Below are 15822 nucleotides of genomic sequence, written 5' to 3'. Positions count from 1 at the left end.
AGGTGGGCACGAGTCCTCTGCACATGAAAATTCTATTTCCCAACTTCCCTTGCAATTGGGTGTGGCCAGGACGGGGGCTGGCCTCCAGTGAGGGCGCCCCCCTTTGTGGAGCCACTTTGGCTGGAGGCGCTGAGCCGCGGGGCCAAGGCCAGGGTTCTGCTACGCTGGAGGGAATGAAATCGTCCTCATATAGCAGCTGCTTTGATACAGAAATTGCTTCTTAGCTAGGGTAAGTCACTTCATCTCTGAAAAAGCAGCTGTTTCACTCCTAAAGTTACTGTGCCTTATCAATTTTGAGACACAATTTTTCTTTTTTTTACCTTTCTAACATCTCTTGAAAAATTTATGGACCTGTTTCGGGGCGGATCCCAATTGGTACACAGTTGTTCTTGCCTTAACCAATTTATTTTGCTTCTATCTTCCTTTTGTTGTGTGCATGACATAATAAAAATCTGTATTTATCCTGAGTCTAACAATTCTTCCAGTAGACACAAACACTATCAAACCTTAATGGAGCTTTTCTTTCTTAGTGGCACCTAAAATAATGGTGTATTTTTAAACGAATGATGTTCCAGATTCTATGAAAGATGTTAAATCGTTAAGTCTTGTACCACAATGCAGTAGTCAAAATGCATCAGCCCCAGTCAGATACACATGTACAATGAAAGTATGGGTTTTTATTTTATCTTTTAACATTTTACTTTTTAATTTTTTATATGAATTTTAAGTAGGCACCACAACCAACGTGGGGCTTGAACTCACAACCCTGAGATTAAGAGTCACACGCTCTACTGAGCCAGCCAGGCATCCCAAAAATGTAAGTTTAAGTTAGACTGTCTTGAATTAAGTTTCAGTGGTTTACAACTGATTGTTGAGACCTACATGTTTCATCTATTTGAACTTTGGTTTTCATGTCTAAATAATGGCCACAATGCCATTTCCAAGGCCTTGCCGTTACACTTAAATGAAACGGTAAAATAACAATTAAAGTGTACACATTATGCTAGCTACACTGAGCACTTTTTACACGCGTGATCTTATTTAATTTAGTCGATACTCCTAAAAAGATCCTATCACTTCCAGTCTATAAGTAGCAGAGGACCGGACATCTCACTACAGGTTATACTGAGGAGTTGGGCAAGGCTGCAGTTCAAACCCAAACAGTCTGACTTACAGCCTTCATTGCAACCGTTTCGTCTCGCTGGTCAATGATCCCCAGACATCAAAGAAACGGTGAGGAAAGACTTGATCTAATCCCTTCCAGTGTTACTGGAGCGGTTACTTCAACTACTGTGCTGACCACTACTGCAAAGGAGTAACTCACTGCTGGGTCACACCTCATGGCCTCAGTACAGGTGAGGACTTAATAAATTTACAGCGGAAAGCAGACATTTTGTCAGTCTTCTTCACTCAAAATTTAACTTCTTTTTCTAGATGAAGCTGATTCAAAACCATTCCTTCGGACAGAATTTTCTTGAGACCATTATATTTAAATCCCCCCCCCCCGCCCCAATATTTGATCCTAAAATGTTCGAAAGAATCAGAAAAAAAATAATAAAACACTATAAGTCATAGAAAACTTTTAACAATTTGGCCAGAAAATACATGTTCATGTTGTTTTAGGGAGTGGAGCTTAGTTTTCAATATACCTCATTTAATGAAACTTAAAGCTTCTCAAAAGATCTGTCACCCAAACCCAGCAGCACCAAAAGCCATGAGGTCACCGACTCAGACGGCCCTAACTCAGCATATTGGAAGAGGTGATTTCTAAATGGATAGTCACAGTGCACAAGGAATACCTTGAAATCATAATCTAAAGATTAGTTATGTTTTTAAATAGACCTTCTATTTCACCATTTTCATCAATTCAAATCCAATTAAAATGCAGAGGATTTAAAAGTACCTTAGATACTGCTGCCTGAGGCCAACAAAACAGAAGTCTAATTTACCATATTGGTACTTTATAAAATTTATCTTCAAAGCTGACTTAATTTCTTCTAACTACTAATTCTTGGGTAAACAAAAAAGGATCCAACTAGACAATTAATTGCTATATTAGTATGGGAGGCAGTTTGTCAATAAACCCATGTGAGTTAAAATATCATCTCTTTCAATATGTTTCAATTAAGTTTTCAAAGGGAAACTATTAGTTTACCTTTAAAGCTTTCTGAACTGCAGACTTCTTCAAGACATCAGGGTTAAATTCTAATGGGTTACTCTTTCAAGTCAGAAGAAAATGAATATACCAAGGGTTAATAAAACATGCAATGAGGAGTTTATGTAAGGTTAATAATGACACGAAAATTTATGAGAACAAACAAAAAAATCTTTAAATGAAAACCACCAACAAGAATGACACAGTAAAAATCATTTGTAGCACGTACAATTCTTCTTTATGCCCAAGATTTTATCTTAGGATAAACCTTTAATCTATAAATGTCAAAATACGTTTCCTCTGATTACTGTGATCCTTTACGATTACTGTCCTTTCACTCCCACCCCTCTTGTCTTTGGGATTTGAAAAAATCCGGGAGTGACACTTTAAGAAAGGGTTCTGTTTACCATTCTTAACCTGAATAAACTCATGAAGACGTCACCCACGACAACACTAAAGGTTTTATCTGACGTACAAGTGGATGGGCTCAAGAAGCCCACGTGGCTCTCAAGCCAAATCACACCCCATACGAGCAGCTGACCCTTCCCTTGCTTCTGAACTTTACCTTCGTGCAAAACCACAGCAGAAGTGGGCCTTTTCCGCTTCACTGCCATTCTCTCCCGAGTATCGAAGGCAGGGGCTGAACACTTTGTTTCAAAAGTGTATCCTGGCTTTAAAGTTCTATTATTACGGGTTTTATGTCCTAGTTTCATTGACTTTTTTTTTTTTTTCCATATCATTACTTTCTTGCCTTCAAGAGGACAAGGCAGAGCTGTCTGTAAGCTCCTTCAAGGACTGACATTTAACATGGAAGAGGTTATCATTTCGGTTGTAATTAATTTCAAATGACAAACTGCTTTTTGTTATGTTTTTATTAAACAGCAGACATCATGGTGAAGAAAGATGGACAGCCAGCCTCCGGTGGCCATGGCAGGCTGGGCCAGATGAGAAGACGGAACATCCAGCCAAAAGGAATTCATGTGACATAAAGGCCAGACCACTGAGGCGGCCTGTGGAGCTCTAAACACTGGACCCACCAGATGGGCCAGGTGAGGCTGGGAACCACCGCCCTGACATGTGAGGACCGCCAATCCTCAGGTGTCACGGAAACCTCTGCTGAAGCTCACTTTGGGTAGGTGTGATGCACATCTCATTCTAACATGCACAACGAAAGCAAAAGTGAGGAGAGAGGCCGTGGTGTGGGTGGCAGAGCTAGAGAGGCGCTGTGAGATCGTGGGGGGCTGCACAGGCTCGAAAGAGAGACGGGCCAGATCACATGGGGACACTGGGAGGGGGCCAGCGTCGGCCCGGACGTCACGGCACCTTCCAGCCTCGGGCTGCTCCCCACAACTGGAGGCAGTAATAACCTGCAGTGTAGCCACCCGGACTTTTTAAAGATTTGTATTTTTACGTAATCCGACACCCGATGTGTGACTCTAACTCACAACCTTGAGATCAAGACTCACACGCTCCACTGACTGAGCCAGCCAGGTACACCCCCTTTTTGTTTTTAAAGACCTTAAAGCAATGCCACCTGTACTTTTTACAAGTGAAATGGCACCTTGCATCATCATACCCAGTGATCTTGCTACTGTGTACCAAGTATCCAATTTTACGGATACCAAGGAGGCAACAGTGTGAACACTCATCTCAGATAAACCCCATGGACAGCTCTGTGAACTCACAAACCTCAAGTGGTAACAACCTCACTCTACACTAGCATGGGGTAGACAAGAGGGGTCACAAGGCAGAGTTCAAAGCCCAGCTCTGGTACTGACTAGCTGCGATCTTGGGTCTCTAACCTCTGTCCCTCACACTCTCTGTGCTGCCTCAGCTTCCTTATCTGAAAAGTGATGTGATGGGGAGATTAAACAGGGCGGACAGGGAGAGCCCTTGGAAGGTGTTCAGCAAATGCGTGTTACTATGTAAGTCCCAGGTTCCCAGGTTGGAAAGCTGGCCACTGGAAGCCAGAGAACACCCTCGGCGCTCCAGGGTCACATTCAGCTCCAAATCTGATCAAAACAGGAGGGCAAAGTGCCGACAGTCTATATCGTCAAGAGACTGTTTCCACACAGGAGAAAGTCCTGTAGTGCCAAAGGTTCCCAGATGGCGGTAATGCGTGCATGGGGCTGCAAATTAAGTATCCTGAGTAGGTAGAAGGTACAAGACCAACGGGGTTGGCCTTTACCAGAAATATCAACAGTCTCAGCCTTTGGGGGAAAATTGAGAAAGCAATGATTTAACCTGACGATGAAATCCAATTTTCTTTAAAAAAGAAAAAAGGCAATCAAATCTGGTCAAATTAATCTCATAAAACACTGTGCTGATGCCTATGATTGAATCACTAAGCAGCACTACTGTATGATTTTGATAATGTGGGAGGGAAGTTGGTTTTGATAAGCTAGCAATGTCTTAGCTCAAGATCATAAAGCAATTAACAAATCCTGACACAAGGTCAGAAATATTTCCCTTTAAAGAAAGCAATTACAGAATGAGAAAAGGTAACTTAGAAAAACCACTGCAGACTAACAGAGTTTATGCAGGAGGGTCACACTGTTGTCCACAGCAGCTTACAACCGTCACTAAGAAACACCCAAAATATAAAGTCATTTCATAACTCGAGAGTTATAGAGAATGTTTGCCAACACGTACCAGTGACCTCATCTTGACTTTGAAAACACCTCAAACAGCAACAAGCAAGGAGAGTGAGGAAGGAGACCATGGTTACCATTTCCTACCCACGTGACTCTCAATAGCTCACCTAACCCATCAGGATCTCGATGTCCCTCACGGATAAAATGGGGCAAAATACCTATTCTTCAACTTTTGCCCCACCCTTCTTTGATAAGAATACACTGAAAGTGCACGTGGAAACAGAAATGAAATCTCTTCGAGAGCACAAAGCATTACTACCACTGTTAGATTCAAGGGCTGAAGAACTTTATGAATCTCACTAACTTATTGAATTAAATCAGCCTAGAAAGAGTAACTTTCTAGACTAATGACTAAGCCATCGGTGACTTTCTTTGACCCTAAAGCAAGTAAAAACAACTGTCTGCTACAAGCACCAAGAACAGTAGTACCAGGAATCAGGGCCCCAGAGCAAGACCCCAGGAAACAGACGTAAGAAGATCAAAGTCAGCTTCCCAAATAAGTGGGTTAGAAATGCTCAGTTACCCTCTCCTGGATATTCTTTAAGTTCCTTAAAAGAAGCTGAATCATAAACTCGATGTATTTTGTTCTCCCTTAGGAGCTCTGGTTAAAAAGAGGAGAAGGCACGTTTCCAGGGCAACAGGTGGACATCCGTCTTCACTGACCATCCCCACAGGTACAGCTGGCACTTCAAGGAAGGCCAAGTTCTGACACTTCTGTGTTTCCTCAGGAGGGAAAAGGAGATCTAAGGACGTTTTCTGAAAGCTTGCAAATAAACATTTACATCTCACATTGAGATGAACCCTCAGAAAATCGGCTTTAATTATTATGGTTTCATTTTCCCCTCAGAAGAATTTTTATCTTTATTTTTTTACGGGCCAGTAGCAGCTTAGGAATGTCAGGATTCTTCACGACTCACCAGATTTGTTCATCTCATCATCAGATGTAGTCACCAAAGTTGGTTACAGCGGTGTTACTTTTACAAAACAAGCACAAAAGAAACACACGCACAGTAACTGAAATCATGCAAGAAAATTAAAAAAGCATGCCACATCATTCCACCATTGAATAGATGGCATTAGAAGTTCCAGCCCACATTCTAGCAGTCTCCATTAAAACAAAAGGAAGAAAGAACACTGGAGAACTCACAAATAGTGCTCTATAGACTGAGGTAGTATTTTCACAAAACACTAGTCCCGACGCTCGCCTCTCTTTTAAGTAGCCACACCCAAAGTTTCCCTCGTAGATACTCTTAGGAGAGTGGAAACAGGAGGAGAAAGCAAAGAATGGTGGACCGCGGTCAGTGAACGCACAAGAAGCACTAATAAACAGGATTGCAAAAGGCAGAGTCAAAGCATCCCACAGAAACGCAGGAGAACCAGTGGGCAAACGCTGTCGTTTAACTTAAACACCCGAGAGGGCAGCGGATTTGCAAAGATCCTTTGCCTCTGACAGACAGAGCATACTTCATGCACAGAGTGCCATTTTAATAAAAGGTTAATAAGTTCATTTTTGCTTTTGTTTTGCTTACGTAGTATTACTCCAATTTCAGTTTAATGACAAAATACACACTTCGAAAGAGGCCTAATTCTTTCTTGCCAATTCACTTAATACTATTCTCCGTATCCTAAAATATATAACAAATTCACTTCCATCAGGCATTATAAAAGACTGTAAAACAAACATTACTGTGATTAAAAACCAAAAAGTTCTACTGTATGAGAAATTCTGCAGGAAGGTTAAATAACAACAAAACAACTTTCCTCAAATTGAGATCGTTAACGGAAAAAGTCAGAGTTCGAATTGGAAGACTGGCCAAAAGGTTAAGTAACATTTTAAGAAAAATTAAGAATTTATGAAGTTAAAATTAGTCAAGAAACCTTCACTGAAAGAAAGAGTACAGTTGCATATAATTACACAGCGTTCAACTACAGCTTCCCAGTATAAAAACAGATCAATTGCATTTTGTCAAAAACCTTAACTGAAACACAGGGATGCACAAAGTACGTTTACTTTGCTTTGAGCTAAGTGCAAGTGAAGTGCAATTTTCAGAGCTTGAAAGGCACTGGAGGAGAAGTGGGTTGTGCACTCCGTGGGCTTCCGCGGGGAGGTGAGACGAGGACAGTCTGACGTGAGACACTTGGATGCAAACTGTGAAGGGCAGTAAACACTCTGCTTTCTCGTCTGTCTCCACCACGTCGATGCCAACAAGGAGAGGACACAGGGAGACTACATGCAAATGCGCCGGGATGGATGAGCACTTATTACAGGCTTAGCAGGGAAACAGCCTGCAAACCTCAACAGAACTGGTCTGGTGTTTAACACAGTGAAAGAAGGCAGGAATGACCATCCGCTGGGTATGGGAACTGGCACTCAAAAAAAGTGATCAAAACAATGTAACATTTATATAATGATCACATTACCCTAAATAGTGGATTTAAAGTACGGTGGTGGAGGATCCCGTGAGACTTCACACGAACAGAACGGTGGGATTTTTCTTCCCCACAACTGTGGTCATTACCTATAAAAGCTGCACTTCACAGTGTTTTCTAAGAGCAAACAGTTCTGATGCAAACGAGCAGGGGCTCTCCCTCCGGGCTGTGGGAGCCAAGCGGGACAGGGCACCAGGGGCTCCAGCCAGCGCCTGTCCTACCAGGAGGCTGCCCACCGGCCGTCCTGCCACGCCACAGCCAGAGTGGACTCTGGGGCCGTGGACAGAGCTGCTTTGTTTTATTCCCATGCCAGAGAAGACAATGTCCATCCCTAGGGAACTCCATTTTAATAATTAGTGATTTTCTACGGAGTATCTTCTTCCCTAACTACCAGGCACATCCTTTTCTTATGTAATGGAGATTTCTTCATAAAGCATGTCAGAGTAAAGATAACTCTGAACATTCTGGACAATCAGTAAGATGCAGAAACATAAATTACACTCATGAAGCAAATACACACTGACCCCTCCCCTCTGCTGTTCTCCTGGGAGCAATACTGGTGACACGGTGTGGCTCAACACAAGATCTACTGCCGGAAAACGGGCACCCAAGGGAGCTCCCATGGCATTACCTACCGGAAGGTTCCTTGCTGAATCCAAATACAAGATCAGCAACGAAGAGGAAAGACCATCATTGGCTTGGTCTTTGTCAGCCCTGATGTCTGTCAGCACCTACGAGGAAAGGACAAAAAGCCTCAGCAGGTGTGTTTCCAGAAGATTTTAGAGTACTTCTACCTGATTATGTCTGTAATGCTCAAGAAAATAAGAAAGGTGGTGAAATAAACCATCCGATATATGCAACACAGAGAGAATGAAAACACTAAATATATTTTAATGGCAATCTACACAAATCAGGGGCGACTGGGTGAGCAGTCGGTTGAGTCTCTGACTTTGGCTCAGGTCATGATCTCACGGCTTGTGAGTTCGAGCCCCGCGTCGGGCTCTGTGCCGACAGCTCAGAGCCTGAAGTCTGTTTCAGATTCTGTGTCTCCCTCTCTCTCTGCCCCTCCCCGACTCATGCTCTGTGTCTGTCTCAGAAACATAAAAAAATTAAAAAAAAAATCTACACAAATCAATTAAATAAAGCACAGGTGATCTGCGGCTTGCCAAACCCCCAAAGTATATCAAGCACAAAACGTGAAGATCTCGTAAAGCAGGTGGGAAGGACCTATAAATCCTTCTTTCAAAACATTCCGGTACCTTTAATTTACCCCTGATGCAACTGTAGTGACTTAGAGCACAATAATCAAAATCACTGCTGTAATTTTTGTAAGCCAAGTAGCCATGCAGTCTAGAGATTCTAATCTCAGCTGTCAGGGGAAACACTCCATCACGGCACCTTATCGAGGTTTGAAGCATTTGGCATCAACGTGAGCCACTCCAGTTTCAAGTGCAGCTTTCCTCTTGGGACCTCGTCCAGGGTGAACCACTGAGGAGAGAATGTGAACGTTCACAACAGCTCTCCTGAGTCAGACTTTCCAGTCAAGCAGTTTCCACAAGTGTTACGAGCCACTCCCTGGGAGGCACTGACTGTTTCTGATTACTGCTGCAGGACGGAGTCCTGCCCGATCTCTAATGAGCTGACGACCCCAGAAAGCAGCCGCTGGAGCCTGGCCAGGGAGGGTGCTGAAGGCTTCACTAACACTACCTCACTGAACCCTAACAAAACCATGGTGGAGTAAACACTGTTTTCATCCCTAATGGACACACAAGGATTCCAACGTGCTCCAGTCCTGTCCAGCACCACAGGGCTTCTACGTATGGACCTGAATAGAATTTATGGGCCAAGAGATAATACAACATGGATACCAAACACTGAATTTCAATATCAAAGAAATTCACGTTTGCTTTTATTCACCACTATATACTTCTCAATAAAAGAGTATTCAGCTGCTTCAGCTTAAAAATCACAAAGCAATTAATCAAAGCTAGTCCCCAAATACTCGGCGTTCAGGGGCTGCCACAAGCGCACAGGAAGGAAAATGTGTTACTTTGGAACAGTGGATCTCAACATTTATTTGCTTCCTTATGTCCTGCTTGTCCCAATCACACTCATCTTTTAGAAGCCATCTCAAAATTTTCCTCGCTTTTAACGCTTTTTATTCTGATGGCAATGTCCTGCTTGAAAGCAGTGCCTGCTTGTGAGTTCCCACTGCGTTTGTAGGCGGCGCTCACGTGACAATTTCTCCTCGACCGCACAGTCCTAGCTGTTATACCTCCAGCGCCTCGAAAGCCCACTTTTAGGAAGCTTCTCACAGGCCTCTGCCCTGACTCCCAGAGTGTCGTGCTTGTACTCGTGAATTTCTAACATATGCTGGGCTCTCAATACATACCATCTGACTGGGCTGTCAAACTTCTTTCTTTTCACTTTGCTAACACTGAAGGGCCTAAGTTCTCAGTGTTTGTGAAGTGACCGTTCGGTTCTTGGAACACAGTGGGGACGGGCAGCAGGTCTGTCACAGGCCGTGAAATGGAACAAGAACTCAGAGAAAACTTACTTCATCTAAAAGGCGCTCCTTTTCAACTTCAATAAGATCAATCATAAGACTATGGAAATAATAACACAACAACTTTAGAATATAGAAACATACTTCTTAACACTGAAATAACCTTAAACATCTGTCTAGGAAAAAGTACACGGACATGCATCAAAATGCTAGAGTTTATCAACAGACAGACTTCGTTCGGAAGCTTCCTCAGGTTTATCTCAAAACTATGAAGGGAAGAGTAAGGCACAAGCGGGGGGTGAGTCTCTGGGAGGTCAGGACCCTCAGTCTGGCCAAGCCAGGATGACAGTTGTAAAAAATGTGGTCTTCCCTATAATGTAGCTATTTACAGAATATGAAAACGCCAAAAATGTGTGGAAATATTCAGCCTTCCTGTCCGACAAGCTCTCCTTCGGTGCTGCCGTCCGTCTCTACAGCCTTCCCGTCCTCACTCCTCAGCTCTGGACCATCAAGTATCTGGAGCCCCACAGAGGCCTCTGGCTCAGTCATCTTCCAGAGCCCCTTCTTCCCCTAAACACCCTGCTCTACGAAAAATTGTGGCACTCCCCCCGGAAGCCAGAGATGACGAGGGTGGGAGAAGTCCGCTCCTATTTTCGCTCGTAGCTACCCCTCCTCCTGCCCCTACCCCAGGTCAGACCCTCACAGCTCTTTCCTGGTCGATCACCGTAGTCCCCAGTCTCAGTCCCCGCCACTCTAAGCCACACGGTGGCTCTACTAAAATGCAAAATTGATCTGTTTACTGCCCTGCTTACAATATTTCAGTCGCCCCTTGTTAAACCAGCTCAGGAATGAATTCTGAAGTCACAGAATACACAGGTCATTCTTGATGAGGCGAAGCCTGTCCAATGTCATCTATACCCGTATCTTGTTGGCCACAAGAAATTCATTATTTAAATTCAAATTTATTATTCTAAATAATAAAGATTAGGTTTAGATGTATTTTTCTAAAAGCTCATTTCTTCAGCTGTACTGGTTGTTCAATTTAAGTATACAAATCAGTATTTATTTTTCCAATGTGTAGGCACAATGTAAATTACTATCCCCCCTGCTCCCTAAAAAACTCGACAAACTGAAAACGTTTAAAACCTCATTTCTACACCCTAGAGGGGAGCTGCCTGTGTGGCGTGAAAGGCGGAGAGCTGCCCTGGCCTTTGGGGCCACGCTCTGATGTGGCTTATGAGCACTTAAATGGGGCCGAGTACAACCACTGAAGCGAATTTCAAATTTTGTTTAGTTTTAATCAATTAATTTAAATAGCTACACACAGCTAGTGGTTGCTGTGATGGTCGTAGATCTAGAATTTTCCTTCTTATACTTAAATGTGAGAGAAATAAAACATACCTCGAGAAGTCTAAAGTGAAACAAATGTTGTATCTAAGAGCCACTTAACAATACACGTTACATACACATACACCTATTTTTCAAAGCTGTGGTAGTTTTAAGTGTGACTACTGGGAAGAGTGTTCTCCTCGCCTCAGGGTTTACCTTCCTAAGAAGTCATCCTTGTCCGGGTCTTCGTCAAAGAGCTCAATCTCTAATTCCTGTCCGGGATGTTCATAGACTAAAGCCTGAAAAAATAACGAGTGGTAGTTATCTTACATTTTTACTAACGTCGGCACCTGCTGAATATGAGGATTATGGTAAAGAGCACCGTACTAGTTTTCTCTTACTAAGTGGTTAAGCACTTACATTTTCTCATTGTCAAACCACATACGCTTCTCCGTGGGAGATCATTTTGAAACATCTGCCCACATAGTCTACTGTGTTTCCAGTTACCTGGGATTAGTCTCACCGAGTCAAATTCCACCGCTCAGGAAGGAGGTCACAAGACAGCACCCACAAACAGAACAGGTTAGCACACCTTACTAGCCCTGAAGTGGCTGTGTTCAAGTCCTGTTCTTGGGATAACTACTAGTGACCCACGTACCACCACTCAGAGATTAAGCCATCTGGCAACAGCCTGGACCGGAAGGATGGGAAGCTGGTGACGTATAAGCCACACAACTGTTCCGAAGAACAATTCTGCAAAAATGTATCACTCCTTTACTCAAATTGTACTTCATGACGCAGCAATAACACCTTGACTAGCTTCTTTGGAGAAAACTTGGTCAAGTGAAGAAAAATATATTCCTATGACATTGTTACAACAGCGGTTCTAATGCTGGAATGAATAGTCAAGATCTCTTTTGGGTAAAGAAGTGAATGGCAATCACAAATCGGGTCCATCTGTATTTACTAACATGTAGAGATGTCCAGATGTAGTAAATGAGAATTTACAAAATGATACATAACTGATCTCGTATTTGTATGTTTACATATGTTAACCACATAAAACATTTTTCCCATGAAAAATATTCTGCCAATTACGTATTGCGATGGTTTAATGTCATCAAGGTTTAAAATTTATGTGTCGTTTATGTGTTGGCATGACAATAATATTGTGAGGAAGGGACGGAAAGGGGCAATGCTTTTTAAAGATGGGAAATTAAAGCAAAAAGGATTTAAATTACCCTCTACACCAACCACACTCCTGTGTTAACAGGAGCGGACTCAGAATTTGGAGAAGCCAGGCGACACCACTGGGCACATCTTACCTCGTATACCTCGTTCCACTTCGGACTGAGGTTCTCTTTGATGACTTTGCTTTGGAAGATCTGGTTGCCGACTCGAATAATCCCATAGGGGTCCGACTTTCCCTTGACGAGTCCCTTAAGGTAAGTATCTTTCCCCTGAAGGTCCTGAGCTTCGATAAAATGTATCCTTAGGACACCCTGAGAGAAAAGGAGAACCCGTGGACTGTTCACTGGTTCACGTGACAGGGAACAACGCTGTGCACACTCACCATCCTAAAAACAGGACGGAAGGGAACGAAACAAAGACCCTCTTGTGCGGCAAAGCAGAAAGTAAACGTGGAGCACACAGGTGGCAGCGCTGAGGAAAAACCAAAGCAGCACCAGATGACGGCACTGGAGTGGTACTATTTTCAGTCAGGAGACCAGACCAGGGAGAACGAGGTGGGAGTCGGTGGCCCCACGGTGACACTGTGCTCCAGGAGCCTGAGGAGCCCGAGTCACAGAGCCTTACGGGTCACCAACACAGCCCTATGGTTCGGTGCTACAGTAATTGGTAACCAACAGAGGATGTCTCAGACGTGATACTAAGCCCTTCATATGCAATGATTACTTCCAGTCTTAGAACAATCCTATGAAATACAGTCGGCCTTGGAACCACATAGGTTTGAACTATGCAGATCCACTCAAACGTGCATTTTTTTTTTTTTTTTTTGAGAGAGAAAGAGGGTGCAAGTGAGCAAGGGGCAGAGAGAAAGGGAGGGAGAGAGGGAGAGAGGGAGGGGAAGAGGGAGAGAGAGAAAAGAGGGGCTCGAGCTCACCCAAAGCGGGACTGGAACTCACAGACTGTGAGATCATGACCTCAGCCAAAATCAGATGCTTAACCAACTGAGCCACGAGGCACCCAGGATTTTTTTCACTAAATACAGTAAAATGCTATGAATGTATTTTCTTTTCCTTATAATTTTCTTAGTAACATTTTCTTTTCTCTAGCTTACTTCATTATAAGAAAACAGAATAAAATACATAGAACATATAAAATACGTGTTAAATGCTCATGTTATCAGTATGGTATCTGGTCAACAGCAGGCTGTTGGTGCAGTTCTGGGGGAGTCAGAAATCATGCCGACTTTCTGCACAGGGGTCAGTGCCCACACCCATGCTGTTCAAGGGTCAGCTGTATGTCATTAAATGTAGTTTATAGAGAAGAAACTGAAACTTTGAAATACACATTTACTCATAGACTTTAAACACAGTTTTCTTTTCCTAAAATGTTGTTTAATAGGTAAAATAAAAAATATCCATTCACACTTCTTTCAAGGCAAACAATGGTGGTAAAGTTAACACGGAGCAGCATTCTCCTCTCTTTAAACAACCTTTTTTTTTTTTTTTGTAGAATTTTTTGAATGTTTATTTATTTTTGAGAGAGAGACAGAGAGAACGAGCAGGGGAGGGGCAGAGAGAGAGGGAGACACAGAATCCGAAGCAGGCTCCAGGCTTCGAGCTGTCAGCACAGAGCTCAACATGGGGTTTGAACCCATGAACCATGAGATCATGACCTGAGCCAAAGTCGGATGCTTAACTGACTGAGCCACCCAGGCGCCCCTTAACCAAACGCTTTTAAAATCACTGGGCAATATTCCTGACCCCATCAGCTAGGAAGACATGCATTTTTACGGATAAATACACTTTTAAAAACTTAGAGAATTTTCTGTTTACATTTTCATGTGTGTAAAGTTTAGATAATCTGGCATCATGTTTAAGTAGTGCTGACTTTTAAACCCAAGGTTAAGGAAGGCTGGCTTTGGGCACGGCTTCAGTACTCACCGTGCTCAGAGAATAAAAAGTATAAGACGCAAAGGAGCATGAGGATTTCTACATGGAAAAGAATTCTTGCATTTTCAGAGATGAAAATCGTAAATTAAAGAAAAATGACATTTCTCATATGTAGTGTTCCATTAAACCTGAATGCCCATGTTATAACTAGTTTGGGCACCAATTAGCTGGGGTGTTGGTACTTTTAAAAAATATAAGAAAGCTTATAGGTGTTTGAGGACTTGTGCACTGTTACAGAGATCCAGCTTAACTACAAAAACGTAACAAACATCAGGGAAAGGCTGTCTCCTTCTACTTCAGGAAGAACACTGAACACAACACCTCCACTGAAAGAGGACCAATTCCACACCTTCTGTTGAGTAAAATCAACTTGGGGCGCCTGGGCGGCTCAGTCAAGTGTCTGACTTTGGTTCAGGTCACGATCTCACAGTTCATGGGTTCGAGCCCTGCATCGGGCTCTGTGCTGACAGCTCAGAGCCTGGAGCCTGCTTCAGATTGTGTCTCCCTCTCTCTCTGTCCCTCCCCTGCTCATGTTCTGGGTCTCTCTCTCTCAAAAATAAGTAAACATTAAAAAAAAAAAATCAGCTGTCCTGTGTGCATCAGTATCACACTCATTACAGACAGGAGTGCAGACAGACTACACGGATGGGGGTAAGGAGCAAGCAGGAAAAGCTCTGTGAAAATTAATTAAAGGAAACCTTTAGAATGGGGTCGGGAGGCCAGCACTGGAAGGGCTCAGGCACCACCACTCCACTGTCCACTGCAGACCCGACGGGAAGAGATGCACCTTCCACGTGATACTATTTTGCCAGCCCGGCAGGAGGAAGGAAGGTCTCCTCCTCCCCTGGCGACAGCTCAGCTCACGAGCAGCCACCACACTTCGGGCTCCCAGTTCACCCCTCCCGGCTCCCCCTTTCCTCTGTGAAAGAGCCTCCTCTCCTCTGTTCTGCAGAATCACCTGTGGTTTTGCCACAGCTTAATTGTCCCAGACTGCAAGTCTCTGCCGTTCCTGAAGAAACCCATTTTTGCTGGTAAAATAACTGGGGGTTTTATCTTTAACAGTTCTCACTAACCTGTGAGGGCCTATCCACTCCAAGCACGTGTCTGACCATTAGAGGGAATTCTAGGTCCTTGACCGGCAAGTTCTCAGTCGTGGGATGAGGCTGCTTAGTCTACTCAAATGAAGGTGACTCCAATATCTGTGACCTAACTCTGTGCTAGGCACCATCCCCAATTTATAGATGAAGAAACGAGGTCCACACATGCCAAGTAATACACCCCAAGACCAAAGCTGCTATTAAGCCCGAGGGCTGTGCTCTGAGACCGAGGCCTGCCTTCCCATTTCATCCAGGGCAGTTGGTAACAGCAGCACTGCTTCTGCCACGTTAACTTATTCGAGGACTCGAGATGACCATATTCTCATCTCTGAGAGAAAACGTGTACCAGTCATTACACAAAGTTCCCATCGCGTACTAAGCTCTTAGATTCTGTTATTACAAATAGTATATGCTTTCTGAGATGACAACTAAGTTGCCACAGCTGTCCTTTAGGACTTGCAGAATAGCATTTGCAGGATTAAATCCCTATAAGCACCTTGGATGTTCACAGCTG

At 43.4% G+C, this 15822-nt stretch overlaps 1 protein-coding gene across 5 annotated transcripts in view; it reads right to left on the bottom strand.

Annotated features, from left to right (window-relative positions):
- ESYT2 (extended synaptotagmin 2) overlaps window positions 1-15822 on the bottom strand; it is an 82204-nt gene that overhangs the window by 15143 nt on the left and 51239 nt on the right. For 2 of the 5 annotated variants that reach the window (XM_027051203.2, XM_053217788.1), the window contains exons 9-15: window positions 12400-12576; window positions 11291-11373; window positions 9797-9845; window positions 8638-8727; window positions 7875-7970; window positions 5957-6058; window positions 2156-2218 (exon numbers count right to left, since the gene is read on the bottom strand). In XM_027051203.2, coding sequence (XP_026907004.1) covers window positions 2156-2218; window positions 5957-6058; window positions 7875-7970; window positions 8638-8727; window positions 9797-9845; window positions 11291-11373; window positions 12400-12576 — 660 coding nt within the window. The remainder of the gene's footprint in view (window positions 1-2155; window positions 2219-5956; window positions 6059-7874; window positions 7971-8637; window positions 8728-9796; window positions 9846-11290; window positions 11374-12399; window positions 12577-15822) is intronic. The other 3 variants (XM_027051204.2, XM_027051205.2, XM_027051206.2) reach the window with 3 other exon arrangements.

The sequence above is a fragment of the Acinonyx jubatus genome, chromosome A2 (assembly GCF_027475565.1).
Source record: "Acinonyx jubatus isolate Ajub_Pintada_27869175 chromosome A2, VMU_Ajub_asm_v1.0, whole genome shotgun sequence".
In the NCBI taxonomy this organism is placed as follows: domain Eukaryota; kingdom Metazoa; phylum Chordata; class Mammalia; order Carnivora; family Felidae; genus Acinonyx; species Acinonyx jubatus.
This window is presented reverse-complemented; position numbering and strand designations above follow the sequence as displayed.